This window comes from Xyrauchen texanus, chromosome 3, assembly GCF_025860055.1.
Source record: "Xyrauchen texanus isolate HMW12.3.18 chromosome 3, RBS_HiC_50CHRs, whole genome shotgun sequence".
In the NCBI taxonomy this organism is placed as follows: domain Eukaryota; kingdom Metazoa; phylum Chordata; class Actinopteri; order Cypriniformes; family Catostomidae; genus Xyrauchen; species Xyrauchen texanus.
The window spans coordinates 30,712,489-30,734,444 of record NC_068278.1 but is presented as its reverse complement, the minus strand read 5'-3'; the positions used below and the strand labels follow the sequence as shown (position 1 = coordinate 30,734,444).

General features: G+C 40.9%; 1 protein-coding gene across 2 annotated transcripts in view; it reads left to right on the top strand.

Moving 5' to 3' along the window:
• Nucleotides 1–9,854: 9,854 nt before the first annotated feature.
• LOC127625798 (latent-transforming growth factor beta-binding protein 3-like) overlaps nt 9,855–21,956 on the top strand; it is a 66,059-nt gene continuing 53,957 nt past the window's right edge. For both annotated transcript variants that reach the window (XM_052101169.1, XM_052101159.1), the window contains exon 1: nt 9,855–10,551. In XM_052101169.1, the coding sequence (XP_051957129.1) occupies nt 10,311–10,551 (241 nt within the window). In that variant the 5' untranslated portion in view covers nt 9,855–10,310. The remainder of the gene's footprint in view (nt 10,552–21,956) is intronic.

Below are 21,956 nucleotides of genomic sequence, written 5' to 3'. Positions count from 1 at the left end.
ACTTAGAATACAGTAAGAAACAGTCACTTTACAATTTTAAACTGTTTCAAGGAAATTGGTTATTATGATGTGTTTGCATCTGTTGTTAGCTGCTAAAAATTTTAATCACAAATGCAACCTCTGATGTACTAATTGTATGCTTACAAAACATTTCCTTGCTAACATTTTAAAGGAAAAGTTTGACAAAAAATTGTCATCCTGTCAATCCAAACATGTATGGATTGACAGGATCCATACAGGATCCAACATGTATGGATTGACAGGATCCATACAGGATCCAACAACTTGTCTTCTGCAAAACACAAAATATATTTTGAAGAATGTTTTATATGTTTGATATTTTGAAGAAAAATGTTTTGGACCCCACTGACTGTAATTGAATGGACAAAGAACATTCTTCAAGATATCCACAGAAGAAAGAAAGACATACCGGTTTGACATGACATGACATGAGGGTGAGTGAATGATGACAGAATGTTCATTTTTGGGTGAACTATCCCTTTAAAACTATATAGTTGATTGGAAACTAAAAAATGGTCCAGAAAGCTGCAGTAGTAGTGTTTTTTTTTTTTGCATGAAAACAAAATGCTGTGAATCATATTGGCAAGTTAAGACTGTTTTTTTTTTCCCCCTCGTTCATTTTCAAGTGTGCATTTATGCTCATTTTATTACACTTGTGCAAAAAGAAGCCTTAGCTTCTTTATTGTATAATTGGTACAGCTATGTTACCCTAGTCATATTGCTATATGTAATATAAACTTGTATACCAACTTTAATTTAGTTGCTTAACATACTGGAATGAGGGGGATTTAGATTTATTGAAAATAATGTTTTTTTTTTTGTACAAATAACTGATATTTGGTTTATTTTAAATGTTTCTTGGATTGTCAACCATTCATTTCATTCACTGGGAGAGGAGAGTGCATCGCCACCTATGTGAGGAGAGTGAGTCCTCCGCTGTGTGAGGAGAGTGAGTCCTCCGCTGTGTGAGGAGAGTGAGTCCTCCGCTGTGTGAGGAGAGTGAGTCCTCCGCTGGGTGAGGAGAGTGAGTGGCCAACCCAGATGCACTGCCGGCTTCTCAGTAGTCAGCGTCGTTCTATCAGTGATAGTTGCTTTCAGTAGCTGAGTGGCTTTTCTCGGCAAGTCATTAGTCTTATTTTTGAGCCTTCTGGCACGCCATACTTAATAGTCTTTAGTTGTGGGAATAGTCTTTCCTTTATGTTTGTTTACTCAGATGTTATGCTAGGGTCAGATGCAGATAGTTTGACTCATTGGATACAAAAACAGAGGAAACTTTGTTTCTTTTGAATTAACAATCTATGAAAAAATACAGAAATGCTAAATTTATATAAATACTGTAATATTCAAAAGGACAATTTAACTTATCATTAGTGTTTATGTCCCTCCCCTGAAAGGAATAGTTCACCCAAAAAATACAATTGTGTCATCATTTACTCATCCTTGTGTTCCAATTAATCCCAAATTACTTTCATTTTTCCATAGAACACAAAAAGAGATATTAGGCAGAATGTTCTCAGTTAACATTCACTTTCATTGTGTGAAAAAATATGCATTGGCAGTGAATGGTGACTGAGGCTGTTGGCTCTTTAAAGGGATAGTTCACCCACAAATTCTAAATGAAAAAAAAAGAAGAAAAAAAAAACACTAGAAGAAGAATGTGAAAGTGGAGATTGATAGTAAAAATAACTTTTCTCACCCACACCTATTATATTGCTTCTGAAGACATGGAGTAAACCACTGGAGTCATATGGATTACTTTTAAATTGTCTTTATGTGCTTTTGAAGGTTCAAAGTTTTGGTACCCATTCACTTGCACTGTATGGACCTACAGAGTTGAGATATTCTTCTAAAAATCTTTGTTTGTGTTCAGGAAAAGAAAGAAAGTCATACAAATCTGGGGTGGCATGAGAGTGATTAAATTATGAAAGAATTTACATTTTTGGGTGAACTTAAGTGTTAAACATGCTTTAATAATACCTTTAAGGGTTAATAATGCAACATTGGGTAACAGAATAAGTAATGGAATTTAAGTGGAAAGATATTTTAAAAGTTTAGGTGTCAATATTGTGTGACTTCACAATAGAATTTAACCTTCCAGAGAATAAGCTTTATAGGGTTTGTTCACCCAAAAATGAAAATGATCCCATGATTTACTCACCCTCAAGCCATCCTAGGTGTATATGACTTTCTTCTATGTGCCAAATACAATAAAAAAAATATCCTGGCTCTTCCATGCTTTATAATGGGATTGAATGGTACCTTAGATTTTGAAGCCCAAGAAAGTGCATCAATCCATCAAAAAAGTAATCCATACAGCTCCAGGGGTTTAATAAAGGCCTGAATCGAAGCAATGCGTTTCTTGTAAGAAAAATATCCATATTTATAACTTTATAAACTATAATCACTGGCTTCCAGTAACAGCCATCCATGCGTTCACGAGAGATTCAATTTGAATTGACATAGGGTGTAGCTTAAACTCCGGTGAGAAGTGATGAAGGCAGAAGCGCAGAGGATAGAGGAAGCCAGTGAATGTGTGGACGGTCGTTACCGGAAGTTTTTACTGCCCCACTTTTTTAATTGTTTTCTGACAATTCCTGTAACTTTCAAGGCATTCCACTGAAAAATGTCACTGTTCAGTTTTGTCTCAGACCAGAACTCCCTTCCCTTCTTGATTTCAAAATGACTCATGTAACCCCTCAGCCATGATTACAGTCTCTGTGACATAAGTCAAGACCATGCAGTCTTTGAGCCCCCACCCTGTCTCCAGACCACAGTCTTGCTCTCAATGCGGTGGAGAGCAGGTTTAATATCACATTTAGGGATCATGTCTGTGGTGCTATAATTGTTGCACTATGAACTTTAGATCCTTGGCTCTCTGTTCCCATTTTTACCTTAGTCATCTTAAAAGCTTCTTTAAACTCACTTGATGAGGGTCATGAATTTTGTCAATGTAGAATTATTTAAATACATTTAGTTTAATATATTGTCATAAGCAAATATACCTGGATATGTAGCTTTGGTTTTTAAAGGGAATGTTCACCCATAAATTAAAAAATTTTACTCAACCTTATGTCATCCCATATGTGTATGACTTTCTTTCTTCTGCTGAACACAAATATTTCAGCTCTGTAGGACCATACAATGCAAGAGAATAGTGGCCAGAACTTTGAAGGTTCAAAAAGCATATTAAAGCAGCATAAAAGTAATCCTTGTGACTTCAGTAGTTTAATCCATGTCATCAGAAGCGATTTGAAAGGTGTGGGTGAAAAACAGATCAATATTTAAATCTTTTTTTGCTATAAATTCTCCTCCCTCGCAGTAGGTGGCGATGTGCACATAGAACGCGAATCACAAAAAACAAAAGTGAACGTGGAGATTTATAGTCTTTCTTTTTGTTAAGCAGAAAAAAAAGAAAGTTATACAGATCTGGGGTTGCATGAGGGTGATTAAATTATGAGAGAATCTTCATTTTTAGGTGAACTATCCCTTTAATGTTTTTTCCTCTAGATGTAGCCAATAAACACATAACCCTGTTGACAAATTACATGAATTCTGGTTTCTGTGAAGTTAAATTGCACCAGAATGTTCAAGGACATCTGTTTGTAAGGAAACTCATTTTTAAAATTTTTATGTCAGCGAATGTGTAGTCATTTACTATGTGTGTGTGTGTGTTAGCAAAAATGAAGGCTGGCATTGAGAGCAACAGTTTGTTTTTTGTGGTCATGTGGTAGTTCTCTGGTTCAACTGTGTATGGATGTATTTTAGCATAGAAATTCATGTATTTGAGAAACTGTGCGTGGCTTGGGTTTCGGTGCTGCATGCCTCTATGTAGCCAAAAATGTAAGATCTGCCTGTGAACTCTCTCTCTCTCTCTCTCTCGCTCTCTCTCTCTCTCTCTCTCTCTCGCTCTCTCTTTCTCTCTCTCTCTCTCTCTCTCTCTCTCTCTCTGTGTGTGTGTGTGTGTGTGTGTGAGGAACTCTCTCATGCAGTCATTTCCTTAGTGACTTAAAGCAAACATTCTTACCTTTCTTTAAGGAAGTGACTCAACCAGAGATTATTTAGCAGAGACGGGCCACTTCTATTAAAATGAATGGGAGAAATCGGAACACCTCTAGCACCCAACTGTTAATGGATGTTGAAAGGAAGTCCCTTCTTACAGGAAAAAGAGCCAATCATCTTTTAGACACAGACAACACCTGTCAATCAAGTCTTGTATATCATTAGATATACAAGCCGGGAAAATTGCATTTTTTAGCGTAATATGAGGTAAAGAATCACATTTGATCAGTAATAAAAGCCTTCCCTGCCGGCCTAACATGTCTAATAAATATTCTCATTCTCATACACCTTTTTGCTTATTTTCAATCACTTTCCACCCTTAATTCATCTAAAAACGAATAGCAAATACTGAATAGTTTATCCAATCAGAATGTATTTCTTGATGCTTACAAGCTGTTATGTATACCCTGTCTTGTTCCACTGTTGCCCTTTTTGTTTACCATTTTTGTCACTTTTGTACTCCTTAGTTTTCACTTTTGTCCCTTTTGTAGCTCCACAGTCTTGTTTGCCCTCGTGTTCACTGTTCATTGTTTTCACCTGCCCTTGTTAATTTGCCTTTGGTCTCTGTTAAACTCCTTGTTATCTTGTTTGAGTCCTGTTTGTTCATTGGCCCCTTTTTCCCACATTTATGTATTTAAACCCTGTCTGTTTGTTCAGTCTCTGTCAGTCGTTGTTTGTTAATGGAGGTATGTTGTTAGCCTGGTCTGTGTTCCCTGCCTGAGTTTTCTGTTTGTGTTCATCGTGTTTAGTTTTCAGTTTTATGTTTTATTTCCCCATTGAGGGTTGTTCCTTTGTGTTTACTTGTTTATTTAATAAAGTCTTAACCGCATTTGGATCCACATCTCCTCGTCTGCCTCTCTGCTCAAGCGTAACAGAACGACTGACCCAACAATGGATCCAGCGGTTCTCCGGGCAAGCTGCCGCCTCCTGGACCTGAAGCAAGGAAGCCGCCCGGTGGAGGATCACATTAGGGACTTCCTGTACCTGGCGGGCGCCACCGACTTTCCTGACTCCTCCCTGGTGGTGTTTTTCCAGGCTAGCCTGACCGGTTCACTCCAGGAGCGGTTGCCCTCGACGACGCGTGGCTGGACGCTCGGCGAGTTCATGGAGGAGACACTTCTGGTATGCGGCTCGCTGCTTACTATGGGTGTGGTTGAGGATCCTGCCTCTACTCCCACGGCGGTGACCCTCCAGTCGTCCTTGGCTCGTCCTCTTCCATCTGCCCCACCGGTCAGCGAGCTCGCCCCCACGCCTGTCGTCATCCATGAGCCAGCATGGTCAACTTCGTCCGCTCGGAGGAGGAAAAGAAGACGGGTTTCCGCCTCCCGGCCCACGCCTGCCCCGGTCTGCGAGCCAGAGCCTACGCCTGTCACCGTGAGCGAGCCAGAGCCAGAGCCTACGCCTGTCACCGTGAGCGAGCCAGAGCCTACGCCTGTCACCGTGAGCGAGCCTGCGCCCACGCCAGCCACGGCCAGCGAGCCTGAGGCCACGCTGACCAGGAACAGCATCCTAGCTTCGCCAGTCGCATCAGCCTGGAGGAAGAGGAGAAGGGGAAAGGTCTCTGCTCTCCAGCCTCCGTCTGCCGCAGCCCCGTGCCCTAAACCCCTCTTGGCTCTGCTCTCAGCGCCCAGCGAACCCAAACTGGCGCATACCACGGTAACCCAGCCAGTGCCTGTCGCCTCAGAGGTCAGTGAGCCAGCGGCTGTAGCCTCGACCGTCCCTGAGCCAGCGCCTGTAGCCTCGACCGTCCCTGAGCCAGCGCCTGTAGCCTCGACCGTCCCTGAGCCAGCGCCTGTAGCCTCGACCGTCCCTGAGCCAGCGCCTGTAGCCTCGGACCGGTCCCTGAGCCAGCGCCTGTAGCCTCGACCGTCCCTGAGCCAGCGCCTGTAGCCTCGACCGTCCCTGAGCCAGCGCCTGTAGCCTCGACCGTCCCTGAGCCAGCGCCTGTAGCCTCGACCGTCCCTGAGCCAGCGCCTGTAGCCTCGACCGTCCCTGAGCCAGCGCCTGTAGCCAGGACCATCCTAGAGCCAGTGCCTCTCGAGCCTTCCAGGGCTCCTCCTCCCGAGCTTTCCAGAGCTCCGCCTTCCGAGTTACCCGAGCTTTCCAGAGCCCCGCCTTCCGAGTTACCGGGCTTTCCAGAGCTCCGCCTTCCGGGCTTTCCAGAGCTCCGCCTTCCGGGCTTTCCAGAGCCCCGCCTTCTGGGCTTCCTGAGCTTTCCAGGGCTCCGCCTCTCAAGCCTCTCGAACCTGCCAGGGCTCCACCTCCCAGGCCTCACGAGCCACCCAGGGCTCCGCCACGAGCCACCCAGGGCTCCGCCTCACGAGCCACCCAGGGCTCCGCCTCACGAGCCACCCAGGGCTCCGCCTCTCAAGCCTCTTGAGCCACCCAGGGCTCCACCTCTCGAGCTTTCCAGGGCACCGCCCCTCAAGCCTCTCGAGCCTTCCAGGGCTCCGCCCCCCGAGCCTCCTACGGCTCTGTTCCCAGAGACCCCAGAGCCTTCTAGGGCTCCGCCTCTGAAACCTCCTACGGCGCCACCCCCTTCGGCCCCGCCTCCAGAGACTTCCAGGTCTCCGCCTCCTGGGCCTCCTGAGCCAACCTCGGCTCCGCCTTCCTCAGCCCCGTCTCCTAGCTCTTCCAGGGCTCCGCCTCCAGAAGCTCCCGAGCCTCCCACGGCTCCGCCTCCAGAACATCCCATGGCTCTGCCTCCTGAGCCTTCTACGGCTCTGCCTCCCGATCCTCCTATGGCTCTGCCTCTCGAGCCACCCGAGCCTCCGACGGCTCCGCCTCCTACGGCTCCGCCCTCAGAGCCTCCTGAGCCTCCTATGGCTCTGCCTCTCGAGCCTCCCGAGCCTCCGACGGCTCCGCCTCCAGAGACCACAGAACCTTCCAGGTCTCCGCTCCTAAAGCCTCCTACGGCGCCGTCTACCTCGGATCCGCCTCCTGAGCCTCCCTCAGCTCCGCCTTCTGAGCCTTCTAAGCCATCACCTCCCTCGGCTTCGCCTCCCGAGCCTCCCTCGCCTCCGCCTCAGAGGTCCTCCTTGGCTCCGCCGGCCTCCCCAGTGGCCACTCCTCCTCCCAGGCCCCCTGAACCGGCCCTTACCCCACGGCCATCTCCTAGGCCACCAAAACCGGCCTCTGTCCTGTGGCCCCCTCCCAGGTCCCCTGAACCGGCCCTTGGCCCACGGCCCCCTCCCAGGCCCCCTGAACCGGCCCTTGCCTTATGGCCAGCCCCCGGGCCATCTAAACCTGTCCCGTCAATACCACCCCGGCCTCCTAAACCTGTCCCTTTGTGCCCCCGTGGACTGCCTAATTGCCCCTTATGCCCCCATGGACTGTCTCATCTCCCTTTGTGCCCCCGTGGACTGTCTCATTTCCCCTCGTGGGCCCCCTTGGACTTCCTGCCTGCCCTCTGTGCCCCTTGGACTGCCTCCTTGTTCTTGTGCCCCCCCTGGTCTGTCTGTCTGCCCCCGGTGCCATCATTTTGTTCTCTGTGGGTTTTCTGTCTTTTGTCTTGGGTTTTTAGGATTGTCTGGAAGCCGATCCTTTGAGAGGGGGCTCTTATGTATACCCTGTCTTGTTCCACTGTTGCCCTTTTTGTTTACCATTTTTGTCCCTTTTGTAGCTCCACAGTCTTGTTTTCCCTTGTGTTCACTGTTCATTGTTTTCACCTGCCCTTGTTAATTTGCCTTTGGTCTCTGTTAAACTCCTTGTTATCTTGTTTGAGTCCTGTTTGTTCATTGGCCCCTTTTTCCCACATTTATGCATTTAAACCCTGTCTGTTTGTTCAGTCTCTGTCAGTCGTTGTTTGTTAATGGAGGTATGTTGTTAGCCTGGTCTGAGTTTTCTGTTTGTGTTCATCGTGTTTAGTTTTCAGTTTTATGTTTTATTTTCCCATTGAGGGTTGTTCCTTTGTGTTTACTTGTTTATTTAATAAAGTCTTAACCGCATTTTGGATCCGCATCTCCTCGTCTGCCTCTCTGCTCAAGCGTCACAAGCGAAGCATGACAACTGGTTCACAAATCACATGCCCAAAGCCGAGCGCTTCTGAAGCAGCACGTAAGTCTGAGCTCCACCCTGTAAAGCCTACAGAATCCCTCAACACTGCATTGAATAGGCATCTAAAGCCAGATTGTCAGATTCATCAGCCAATCAGATTGATTTATTTGTTCTTGTGGGTGTGGTCTTTAAGATATGTCCCAGTCCAGGTCTTCTAGCTGGCCTTGAGTGATGCAGTCTCGCTTTCAGTGATGTACATCATTTGAAAGCAAAGAGCGCAAGCTCTAGCTGACGAGTAGGCTGCCACTGCCACTATTGGCTTTGAGAAAGAGATCCTTATGGATTTAAAAACCTGAGACGTAAACAGGAAAGGAGGGCTGATTTTCCTTTCAAGTAATTTGGTAAGTGCTTTTTGCACTGTTATAGCAACATCAGGAGTTTTCTAAGTGTAAATTAGGCTGCTTGAGCATTCAGTATCAGTTTAAGTTTTGAAAAGTAACCATGTAACCTTACAAAACAAAAATTATTGCAAGCAACATTTAGATCGCAAATATTATTAGAGACCTTGTTGGTTTTGGCTTTCATGCAGGGATGTGTTTTAAAAATGTCAATTGGTATTATTATTTGGCTGTGATGTAATGTATGGTGTCCATAGGCATAGTGTGTCTTAATTGTTAAACAGTTTTTTCTTAATGGCATGAATCAAACTGAAGGCCAAGACTTAAAATGCATGAGCCGCCACTGCATTTTATGATACCAGTATTGTCAGATTGTATTGCTGATTTGAAATATGTTTTTGTTATCTTAATTAGTTGTGTTAAATGTTATCTTAAATATGTTAACTTGACCAGTCATGCCAGTGCAGCTCCAATCAAATAGATAGGAGCTGCACTGGCATGACTGGAAATATTCTCCTGGGAGCGTCTTGTTTTCTTAATAATTTAGAAAAAAAAAAGTTGTTTAACTTGCAGATAGCTGCCATAACGCAAATATTATTTTTAATCCTAGATTAATTTATCCTATTTTATTCTGACCCCTTTACAAAACAATTGGATGGTTACCAGTTTGTACTAAAATACCATAGTTTCTGTAAAATCAAAATATGTTACTGTGGATTTTCCTTCAAACAGCTGAGAAAGATTCTGAATGTTTCAGTCATGTTTTTTAGGTCACTAGTGGCTAATACCATGCAAGTTATCACAATTTTGATTGTAGTTAAAATTACTGTAATGTGCTGTGAGCAAACTGTTAACCATGGAAATCTTTTGTTAGTATTCTTACAAAAGGACTGAAACAGTACCATGGCACAAATATGGTATCAAGTAGTCATACCATGTAGGCCTACTTCATGATTACTATGATTAACCTGGTACTCCAAGATACTTTAAAGAAATATGGTACTATGTTAGTACTAGTGTACGCTTTTGTGTCAGTGGGACAGGTAAAATGCATAATTTGGAGCTCTCCTGTGTTAGGTTGCCCACTCTTGCTCAAGTTTTAGCATTTAAAGCACGTAAACGCGCTGGATATCATGTAAAAATTGTGTCACCCCAGTTGTCATCGCCAATGCAGTTTCTTGTGTTTACTGACCATGACCTCAGCGGAAGATCACGCACAGATAGGTGAGAGTAGGGTAAATAAGGTTAAGAAGAGCAGCATCTAAACCAAACCACTTTGGAGCCCCGCTCCTTTACTGCTCTGGACCTGAGCCAGTTCGACTGCCCGTGGATTGGCTCTTTCTTTGCCTCTCCTCCTCCTAAACTTTCCCAAACTGCGATATGCACACATACGAGCCAGCCAGGCAGCGACTGAAGTAAGGAGGAGCAGGTTTTAAGGAATGAATTGAAAAGAAGCGTTTTTCACGTTATTCGACTGAAAAGCTGACATACACCGCATGTACGATTTTTTAAACGGTCTTTGAAAATGTCCCAAATTGGGGTACGGATAATTTTTCTATTTTTATACATCGAAACGGACGTAGTTTTTCCAGTGTTTACGTAAAAGGGGACAGGGAGGCACCAGGAAAACTTTCTGCGCGAGGACTTTTCTAGTCAGGTTTGCCTGGGATAAGCGAGGCAGTTTGGCGTAACTTTTCCACTCAAGTTTCCAGTGAAACGTCTTCTGCGGTCGAGCCTGGAGAGACTGCCTGACCTACCAAGGCTCTAAGTGCATATACCGTGGGTTGTAGCGTGAATGCTCTGTGTTGTCCTGCGTTGGCATTGAGGGATGCCAGCATGCCCTCGCTGATTCTTTCCCATCTGCTCCTCATCTGGTTCGCGCTCCAGCAGCTGGCTCTGTGCGCCGAGCGCGCATCCACTCGCGAGCGCTTCAAAGTGGTCATCGCGCCTCTCATCTGCAAACGGACGTGCCTGAAGGGCCAGTGTCAGGACACCTGCGAGCAGGGCAACAATACGACTCTTATCGGGGAAAACGGCCAGTCAGCGGATACACTGACCGCACATGGCTTCCGAGTCGGTAAGCAAAATCAAGCAGGTTTTTGGACAGTTATTGCTACTCTAATATCAACTCTTGTTATGAAACATTTTTTTTATTCAATCTACCTATGTGACAGTGGGCTTATTTTCAGTGATTCTCACACAAAATGTACAAAAAACATAATGGTCTTCTCTCATATATTCTAACTCGCTCTTCGTAATGGTTTCTGCATGTTGTCTGGTTGGAAGGGTAGCTCTCACTCTGAGCTGTATCAGATTGGAGGTGGTGGTAAGGCATGGTGCCATAAAGTCTATGCAGCGCACCCACACACACACACACACACACAGGGCTAGCTGGTGGGGTGAAAGTTGGTAAAGATTCTAGGGGCCCAAAGGTCCAGGGGGGCCCCACAACAATTTCTAAACTGTATTTTATAATAGGAAAGGGGCCCAGAGCAATGTACAGGCAGGGGTCCCAGATTACCTTGCTCTAGCCCTGCACACACACACATGCGCGCACACACACACACACGCACACATTGATACTCCAAACATTACGAGGCCTTTTGATAGACATAATGATTTTTATACTTTACAAACTATATATTCTATCTCCTACCCCTAAACCTAACCTTCACAGAAACCTTTTGGCATTTTTAAATAAAAACAAACAAACAAAACAAAAAATTGTATTGTGTTTTTAAGCCATTTGAATTACAGGGACACTAGGGGTGTCCTCATAAACCACATTTATAGCATAATACCCTCGTAATTACTGGTGTGTAACCTAAAAAAAAATATTGTAATCCACAAAAACCAACACACTCACACATACACTCCCTTATTCTTCTTTTAAAAACCCACATACATACTGTACATTCTCTTTGTCCATGATGACGTTCACACACACACACACATAGTCAACAGACAAAAATCTGTGTGTGTGTGTGTGTTTCTGGTGATGGGAATCCCCCTCTGGATAGCTATATGCACCAGTTTGTTATTTCAAGTAAAGAATGTCTGGGGCTGATATGGTAAGGAGTATCTACAAGTGTGTGTGTGTCAGTGTTTTTCATCAGACTAGTGATGAAATTGATCATTATAGTCATCGTCATTCTCCCTCTCAGCAGGTTAATTTTGTGGGTGTTGTCTTTCTGTTTCTGTCTTGCTCTCTCTCTCTCTCTCTCTCTCTCTCTCTCTCTCTCTCTCTCTCTCTCTCTCTCTCTCTCTCCCTCCCTCACTCACTTTTGCCCTCTCTTACTCTCTAATTTTGTCTGCTGCTCTCATGTGCTTTGAAATGAATGCGAGTTGAGTCCAAAAATAAATTAATGTGGTAAAAATAAAAGAGAGAGCAGATTCATAGCTCAGTGAAAGCTACATTTATGGAAGTCCAAAGAAGATGGAGACACACACACACACACACACACACACACACACACATCAGATGTTTGTGTGATTAAGTGAGTGTATATTAATGTGGAATGGGGGACTTTCTAAACAGCAATGTGATAACTCTCATACTTAGAATAGTCTTTTTTTTTTATTTTTATCTCTCCCTAAGTCCTATTTACTTATCCATCTATTTGACTTATTTAGTTAAATCCTGGTTATAGTTTCTGTCATAGTTGATGTGTTGAATTAGCAACCGTGAGTGATGGTGTGATATATAGCTCTGAACAGGAAGTTCTACAGGGTTACAAAAGGGTAGATTTCTCATCAGCACTACACAAACGCCTTATGGATGGATCCAAACCAAGCAGAGCTTTAATAGGTCCCTTAAAACAAATAAAAATTTCCCAATATAGCATCCCGCATATCACTGTGAAATATATCAACCTTATGCAGTTGTTGGTTGGCTTCTCAGTGTTAGGAATTGGAATGCGGCATAAACTTAGGAAGTGTTTAAATAAATGTGTGCACAGAGACTGCATCAATGTAGGAAGCTTAAAAGTAAATTCAAAGTCATAAGTGAGTACTGAATTCAAGATGTTTCTGACTTGTAAACACGTGACAAACACTCACAATTTGCATGAATATTTCCTAGTTCAGTTGTTCTCAACTGGTGAGTTGTGACACAAAAATGGGTTTCAGGTCTGTTCTGAAGGGGCAGTAAAGTAAAAACAATACTAAATGTAAATAATAAAATACAGCTAACAATATAATCAAGCATAGTTAGGATAGAAAAATAAATAGGTTTATCATCTGCATTTAAAAGACTGTGAGTCCCATCAAAGCCCATAGTGTCTTGGTGCAAATTCACATGGAAGAAACTAGTCAAAATAGGCAGATGCCAACATGGACAAGTTGCTTGAAATCTGCTCATCCTCAAAAACCATTAACAAAACTCTTCAAGGTAAAATATGAGCCAGGCTACCTTAAATATGGGTTCTCTTGCAACAAGGATAAAATGGTTTGTGCCAAACACGATGTGTGTTGTGCAGTAAATTATTGGCAGCCAAGAGCATAAAACCACAGAAATTCAAGAGATATTTAGAAACCAAACACTTTTAAACTATGCAGACAAGCCTGCTGAGTTTTTCAACAATTATTCATGGTAATATAAATAAATGATTTATATACATATAAATATATGAATACATTTCAATTATATTAAGGACGTTTTTTGTAGGCAATTTCTGTTCTGTGTTGGGTCACCACTTGATGTTCAGTATAAAAATGGGTCCTGAAGCAAAAGCTGCTGAGAACAACTGTGGTCACACTACAATTCACACTCCATTCACTTCCATTCAAACGTGTCCGAAATCAGTAGCCCAGAAATGCAAGCTCATGTCGAGTAACTTTCCATTTGTGGATGAAAGTGAATTTGTATGATGAGAAAACGTTTGACCAATAGAAGATCAAACCTTTACACACTGATCTCTTGGTTCAATAGAAAGAATACATAATGTATTTCAAAGCTGCTGAGTAGATGGTATATTTTAACAATTTAATTGTAATATTACTATTGTTATTTGCGATTTATTATTTTTAAAACCAGAAGCCCTCGAGCATGACATCATATCCTGTCCTTTGCACTATATGAGATAATTCAAAATTTCCCCATGCTTCCATGCAGGGCCGTAACAAGGAATTCTGGGCCTCCAGACTGTATATTGCTCTGGGCCCCTTACATAGTAAAAAATGCAGTTTTGAATATGTTGTGGGGCCCCCTGGACATTTGGGCCCCTAGAATCGTTACCACTTTTCACCCAACTAGCTACGGCCCTGCTTCCATGGCTTTACTTAATGCCATGAGAGAGAAAGAGAGTGTGAGAAAAGAAAATGTTAATGAGGTCAAAACAATAGAACCTCACCAATTACACTCACCGATTTTGCAAATGGTTTTAAGCCTTAGCCTTGTGCAAACCTGTGTCCACATGCATGGATGTTGTATATTGGCTTCGCTATACGCAACGCATAATTTCATGAGCCATGTGACCAAACAACATGCCATCAATCACAGCAGAGTTTGTGTTTGGTTGAAATGCCAACAAAACTACATCTGGTAAGAAACCTTGTTAAGTTTTTATATTGAAACCTGTTGGATTTAAAAATGTTAGTGATTTATCAAGAAATGGCATGTTGTTAAACACAATGACCATGTGCGTAGACTGTATTCTCATTTTCCTTAAAATATCATATTCACTGTGCATTATCACATTGAGAATAATGTAAAACTTTTGCTCTTTTGGAAGGAAATTGGTACTTTAATTCACCAAAGTGGCATTCGACTGATCACAAAGTATACTCATGACATTACTGATGTAAAAAAAACAGCACCATTACTATTTGAAAAAAGTCATTTTTGATCAAACCTAGACAGGCCACATTTCAAGCAGCCATCACTCAAACAGCTTATCCTTGAGTAATCTTGCTAAATTGCTAATTTGGTACTAGAAAAACACTTGCCATTATATCAAGCACAGCTGAAAGCTATTTGATTTGTTAAATGAAGATTAACATTGTCTTTGTGTTTGTTTTTGAGCCAGTGTGGACATACATGTTTAGGAAAACTATTTGGTCTAAAACATTTATTTTTTTATTTGTTGCATATTTCTTAGGGGATGTTAGTTACAAAAAATGCACACAGCAGTTACGCTCTGGTCTCAGGAGGTTAAATGGCTTAAAACTGTCCTTTGTACAGAAAGAGAGAGGGAGAAATATGCTCTTTCTATTACTTTTTTTTTATTCTTTCTTCCTCAATCTCACAGAGATTCTGATATGTGCATGAGCATGTATCTATCAAAAATGTTATGTGTTTAGATACCCCCCATATATTATATTTGATAAATAAAATGCTACCCAGAGTCTTTTTGAATATGAATACCTTACGTCTCTTTAAAACGTATGCTGCTTGTAAGAGTCCAGTGGGGAATAATGCTCTCCTAACAAGGATTTTCATGTGCTTGAATAGCCCAAGCCGCAACCTGAGCCTTGAAAGATCTTAAGAGTCCAGAGTTCATCTCTGTTGTGTTCAGTGGAAGTTAGCATTCCAGTTACCCTCAGGCTGTATTAAAACTGTATAATCATAATCATAACAATAATGGTTTCTTGTAATACAATAATTTAGTTTGACATTAATAGAAGAATTTTACATCTGGCCCCTAAGGCCTGACACATATTAGTCTACATTTTTCTATGACTTGGTCTTTGTGGTTTCAGTCATTGAATGCAATGAAAGACTGCCTTGAAGATCATGGCACTTCAGAAACATTTGTATGTTGACTCATAGTATTTGACAGACACTGGTCTGGCTCTATATTCTCTATATTTACTTTTTAGAAGAAAGGAATATTCTGGGTTCATTACAAGTTAAGCTCAATCGACAGCTTTTGTGGCATAATGTTTATTAACTCAAAAAATTATTTCAACTTGTCTCTCCTTTTCTTTAATCAAAAATTGAGGTTGAAGGCAGAAATGCAAAGCTTATTAATTTTATAAAAACACACACTAATTCTTCAAACTTGTGTATTATTTGAGCTTTAAAGTTTTTAAATCATTTTGTAGCATTATGTCATCATGGCAGCAAAGTTCTAAAATTAAATAAAACTACACAGAAAATGTTAGTAAGTAATTTTATCACACCAACACGCATATTGTTTATGTCTTGTGGCAATACTTTTGAAATAGTGAGAATTTTAACAATTAATGATTGGCCCCAGTCACCTTCCACTGTAAGTGCCTCACTGTAATCAAGATTTTTGCTTCTTGTTTTTTTTTAAGAAAAGTAGGGGCAGGTCAAAATGTATTTGAACATTATGGCACAAATGTTGTCGACTGAGCATAACTTGTATTGAACCTAGAGTATTCCTATAAGATTCAGAATTCCAGACTGATGTTTTTTGAGTATTGTGAAAGCTTTGCCTCTTATGTGTCCCACTCTTTCTGCCAGCTTCTGGGCTGTCATGTGGTGAGAGGTGTGTAAACCCCAAACCATCGTCCACTTCTCCACAGTGCCACAGAGTGCCCAGAATTATGTCAGCCACCACAGCAGGGCTACCCAACACCGTTTTCTGTCCTCATTCACACACAAACACAAAAACACACACACTCTGCCTCTCTTTTACACATAAGCATCACATATTATTTTCTTATTTTGGTGACATATTTTTGCTTTATTTAATTCAGTTGTACTTCTAGTCTTTAGTCCCTTGTTATTATAGTTTAATGTTCAGTGTATGCTGTGATTTAGGTAGTGCACACAAAATTAAGAGCTAAGAGGAATCAAAGCTATTTATATTACATAACTAGATATGTAAAATTTTTTAGATAGTCTGTCTTATAGTCTTTATTTCTCTCTTGCACTCACGCTGCTCTTCATGGAAAATCCAGAAAGCCACAAAGGAGCAGTTTCAGAGAGGAAAATGTGTCAGAAATCCAGTCAAACATTCCAGAAACACGCCAATCCTTGTGTCTTTGTGAGTGTGAGTCAGTGGTCATTCAAGTACGATTTGATGTGGTTATTAGTTGCTGTGTCATCAACCTCGGTTTTATTCCATACTTAAGTTCTTCTTGTGCACATGCACTCTCACATAAAGAGTTTAACAAAGGATGGAACACTTTACAATAAATCTTGGTTAAAGGTTATTTCTGAAAATACAATTGTGCATTGTTAGTTCATGTTATATCGTGATGCATTAACTGTATTATTGTATACAACTTTTAGTTTTACAAATATATTAGTAAATTATGAATTTGATACTAACCAAGATTAATGAGTGCTCTAAAAGTATTGTTCATTTAAGTATATATTAATTACATTAATATTAACAATACAACCTTATTGCAAGTGTGGATTAGTGTGTCTATGTTTGAGAGAGAGGTGGCAGCTGTGAGGCTTTTTTAAAGGGCAATATTGAAACTCAGGCCCTTTAAAAAGCATTCTGGTTTACTCAGAGTAAACTCAGTGCTTTTCACTGTGAGAATGAGGCCAGTTATTTAAAGTAGAGTAGAGGAATGTGTATGTGTGTGCGTGTGTGTGTGTGTGTGTGTGTGTATTTGTTATTGGCTGCCTACCCTCAAGTTATTCAGAACTGAAAACATCTAAAAGCTTATAGTATTGGACATTTAAAGGGGTCATGACATACTCTTATTTTATAATTTTATTATTTTCCCTGAGCTCCACTTATAGTGTTAGAAAAGGTTTTTGCACCAAAACAGTCATAATGTTTTTGCCCTCAGCGTCTCCTTTTCACAACACAACTCGTTTGAAAGCAGCTTTACAGAAAATGATGCTGTAACAGAAAATTATGCTGTAATGTCTTAAAGTCCTCATTGAGCAGCATGGCGGTGCAAGTGCTGGGCTTCCGGGGCTTAAGACAAAACATTTTTTTCGCAAAGCCCCGAATATTTTTTAGCATCTTGTAGAGATGTCAGTACCAGTGCTTGTATCAAGTTGATACTAAAACATGTATTTTTATATTTTAACAATATTATTTTAATATTAAGGAATATACACTCACTGAGCACTTTATAAGGAACACTAATAAAGTTCCTGATGTGTTCTGCTGTTGTAGCCCATCCACCTCAAGGTTCATTCTGAGATGCTCTTCTGCACACTACAATTGTACAGAGTGGTTATCTGAGATACTGTAGCCTTTCTGTCTGTTCGAACCATTCCGTATGGTTATACAGCATGAATATAATGGCAATATTAGGTATCTCTGTGTAATACAAGTCACATATTATTTGACTAAACTGAGTTGATGTTGGTGGGGAGGGAAAAGTTTTCTTAACTTCAATAAACTTTAATGTAAACAACTTCCACAGACAGGAATGCACTAAAATAGCACCAATTCATCTAAATTTAAACTTTTCTCAAAGTCTAATTCGGAAGTTGACTTATTGAAGGAATTAGTCTCCATAGGTTGAGTATTCATTCATATTTTCATTAATTTCATATTTCTATATACATAATTTTGCATTTAAAATATTCATCTCATAATATTTTTTTATGCATTTGTAACTGCTGTGTAATTGCATTTATTCCTGCTCTGTGAAAATACAAGTAACTGCCAATTCAGATGCAGCTTCTGTGCCACCTTTGCAGTGTAAAGATGGCTTTAGTCCCCAAAAGTTGAGTATTCATTGCAATGGGCATTAAATCTCATAAACTCTCATCATCCACAATATTAATCTGCCGGTAATCTCTGATAGGGATGCACATGTCAGTGTAATGACTCCAGGCGGACGCATTGCAAAGTTCCGCCCTCCCAACAAGTGTTTATGCTGTATTAACGGTAAATGCGTTAATCACGTTTAAGAAAAAGTTAAGTGTTAAACTTTTTAAATCAATCGCATGCGATTAACACGTTCATTCCGACATCACTAATAACTATCAAACAGTCAAACACATACAATCCATGCTGAAATTTGCTGAACACACATAATACAATTTACTGTGAAACGTGATGTACACACATAATCCAACGCATGGTGAAACATGAAGCACACGCATATCATTCTTCACTGATGTAATCAGGAACTTTCTTAAACTTCATTGACTATTTCCTGATGTTGGGATGCTTCAACAGAGGCCAAAGCAGAGACATTTACATTTATGCATTTGGCAGATAATTTTATCCAAAGTGACTAATAGTGCATTCAAGGTACGGTATACTGTACATTGTATCAGTTTGTATCAGAAACGCTGGTCTACACAGGTGCAACATCTCACATCTTCCATTGTCTGTTTACTCTGTATGAGACGTGGTTCTCCCAGCCAGCGGCAGCAATGGAAAGGAGCACAACAGACACAGACAAGCTAAAATTTTTAATTTTAGCTTGTACTGCTCTTAAAATGTGACGCACAGTGCCGGAAATGCATTAAAATGGTCAGAAACGTCCATCTAGAGCATGTTTATTCAGACCAACAATTAAAAAAAGTGCAGATGGGGGGGGCCTGGATAGCTCAATGAGTAAAGATGCTGACTACCACCCCTGGAGTCGCAAGTTTGAATCCAGGGCGTGCTGAGTGACTCCAGCCAGGTCTCCTAAGCAACCAAATTACCCCGTTTGCTAGGGTGGGTAGAGTCACATGAGGTAACCTCCTCTTCCTCATGGTCACTATAATGTGGTTCTTGCTCTCTGTGGGAGTTGTGAGTTGAGTGGTGGCGAGTTGTGCGTGGATGCAGCGGAAAGTAGCGTGAAGCCTCCACACATGCTAGGTCTCCGCGGTAATGCGCTCAACAAGCCACATGATAAGATGCGCAGATTGACTTCTCAGACACGGAGGCAACTGAGATTCCTCCTCTGCCACCAGACTGAGGCGAGTCACTACACCACCATGAGGAGTTAGAGCGCATTGAGGAATTGGGCATTCCAAATTGGGGAGAAAGGGGGGGGGGGGGGTGCAGATGGGTGCAAAAACGCATCCAAAACATGTTTATACTAAAAACAGCAAGTTGTAGAATGGTGGTCTCCTTTAAAGAGTTCAAACTTGACACTGCGTCTTCTAAATGTGGCGTGAGATGTATGGTAATGTTCGAAGCAGTTCGTCTATTGCACGTTTATGAAAAACTTTTAAAAATAGCCCATATTGGCACAAGAAGTTGTCCTCTGTAAGTCCCCATTAGTGTTGCGGAATAGAAGGCCAATCTGTCTTTTTCTCTCCTATTCACCTTTCTGACTGAGCACCAGTGGACGGGCCAAAGGTGTGATGATGTAAAAGTAGGCTTTGATGTCTTGCTGTAGAGGCAGTCATGTGTTATGTATTCTTCTTGGTGATGTCACAAAGTAGGGAAAATCCAAACAAGCTGTTTTTGCTGTTTGGTTTAAATAAATGCTCTTTTTGAATTGAGGAAGTTTTGAGTTCTGAAATTTACAGTATGCTTTTATAGTAAAATAAACTCTTACATGCGAAAGATCAAGTTTGTTTCCTCATGATCCCCTTAAATGATGGTATAAACTTAGTTTTCTACATCCCCTCTATTGTCCAGTTGTGATTTTTAGTACCTACTGCATTCTCAAGACAGCACAGGAGAAAGAACAAGATGTTTAAATAGAACTGAATCCAAATTCTGATTCATAAAACAGCAAGAAGCAAACGGTGAGGTCATTAAGAATTGCATGACCCAGGACATACTGTAATCTTTGGGCCCTTGTATATATTTAAACTGCCCCTGCAGTGACCCTCAAGGGCCAGGAACAACATTTCTGGTTTTCTCCTTCATTAGGGCTCATTCAAACGGAGACTTCACAACATCAGTATTTTTCTCAGTCAGACTAAACCTTGCAAATACAGATAAACACTGACGCAGGCATTATGATAAAGCACCTCATCTTCCAAAGACTGTATTTTTTTTTTTAAATAACTTTCAAAAAAGGAATTTTCGATGAGTCATTGCGATTCTGATATAAGTCATGAGACTTAAGTTAGTGTTTGTAGTGTCTGGCTGATTTTTTTTTCTGTCTACTCTTGGGACAAAGTTTTCCTTAACATTCCATATAAATGTCCCCCTTCCTCTTCCTCCCTTGCCATAAATTAACAAATACCTGTCAACCGCTGATGATGACATCACAGTCACGGTGCATTGCTAGCATTTTATCCATCTACGCTGCCTTAATTCTCACATCTGCTTGGCTTACAAAATTGGAACCTCTGCTGTTGCCAAGGTTACGACTTGTTCAAGTCCCCCATGTGACTATAGGGCAAGGCTTGTTTAAGAATTAAGAAATAGCAAGAAATGTAAACACTGACATGAAAGAGAAGGGTTTCCCCTGAGCTGGTTTGATGTTTTATTTGCTGTGCTTGTATGTACAAATATTTTGAAATTTATTTTTAATGTTGGTCAGACTGTTGAAAAAAGTCTTTGAAATATATTTTTCAGAATTTAAAGAAATAGAAATACATATTTGGAGCACTGTAAATAACTTTGTGTGTTTGGAACAAAAACAGACAGCTTAATTTTTCAACGTATTATGCATTTTATCACAGTTTTTGCTGAATACTAAAGGTTTTCAGGAAACAACCGCTGTATGCACAATATACATGTTAGCATGTTAAAGTTTTTATAAATGTGGTATTTATTCATACTGTATGTGGGTGTGCTTATGTATGTTAATATACAGTCCATGAACATGCCCTTTCGGTTTACACCCACCCTTTCCTTTTCTTGACTTTTTCAGGTGAGCATTTTAAAAAAACTGAGATTATGTTTTTAATGTTGTTGTTTTGTTTTGTTTTTGGATTCCAAAATCTGATCCGCATGATATTTTTATGACTGTTTAGTTTTCAACACAGTTGATAGCAGTGGGAGTAGATTGCTTAGAAAACATGAAGTCTGCATTATAATGGGTGTGTGCTTGTTTTTTTTTTGTTTTTGTTTTTTTTCTGGCCCCAAAAATAAACACACAACAAAACACCAAAAAAACACAGTCCCATGAGAAGCTATTGTCAAGAAACACATTATGTTGTGGAATATTCTTGGGCCCAACCTCCTGTTGTTTTGACACTAATGGCTAGTTTTGTATTTTCTGTATGTGTTCAGAATCCCCAAATTATAGTTGTTAAGATGTAATTTAGTGGGAGGGTTTGTGGTTTGTCAGCATGTGTTAGTAACTTTGTTAGAAGATAAGTTAGTTGGTGTATTTAGATAACATGTTGGTTGGTGTGTTGATTGGTATGTTTGCGGTCAGATGTTAGTTGTTAGTTAGTTGAAGCCAGGGCAGTCTCATAAGGGCATTACCATAGCGACTTTTTGACTGCACCATGAAAACATCAGAGTTGTTATGTTAATCAGGTCAAACGATTCTGTTATAGCCTCTGCAATCTTTGGATATTTTTGCATGTTTCATATTGTATTATGCTTAGAAATATATTTGTTTAGTGACATATTATTATCATATCAATATTTTACATTGCCTAACAACCCAAACACCAACTAAAAACCTAACCACTTTTCAACAATATAAAGCATGTAACAGGCAGATCAATTTAATGTCACA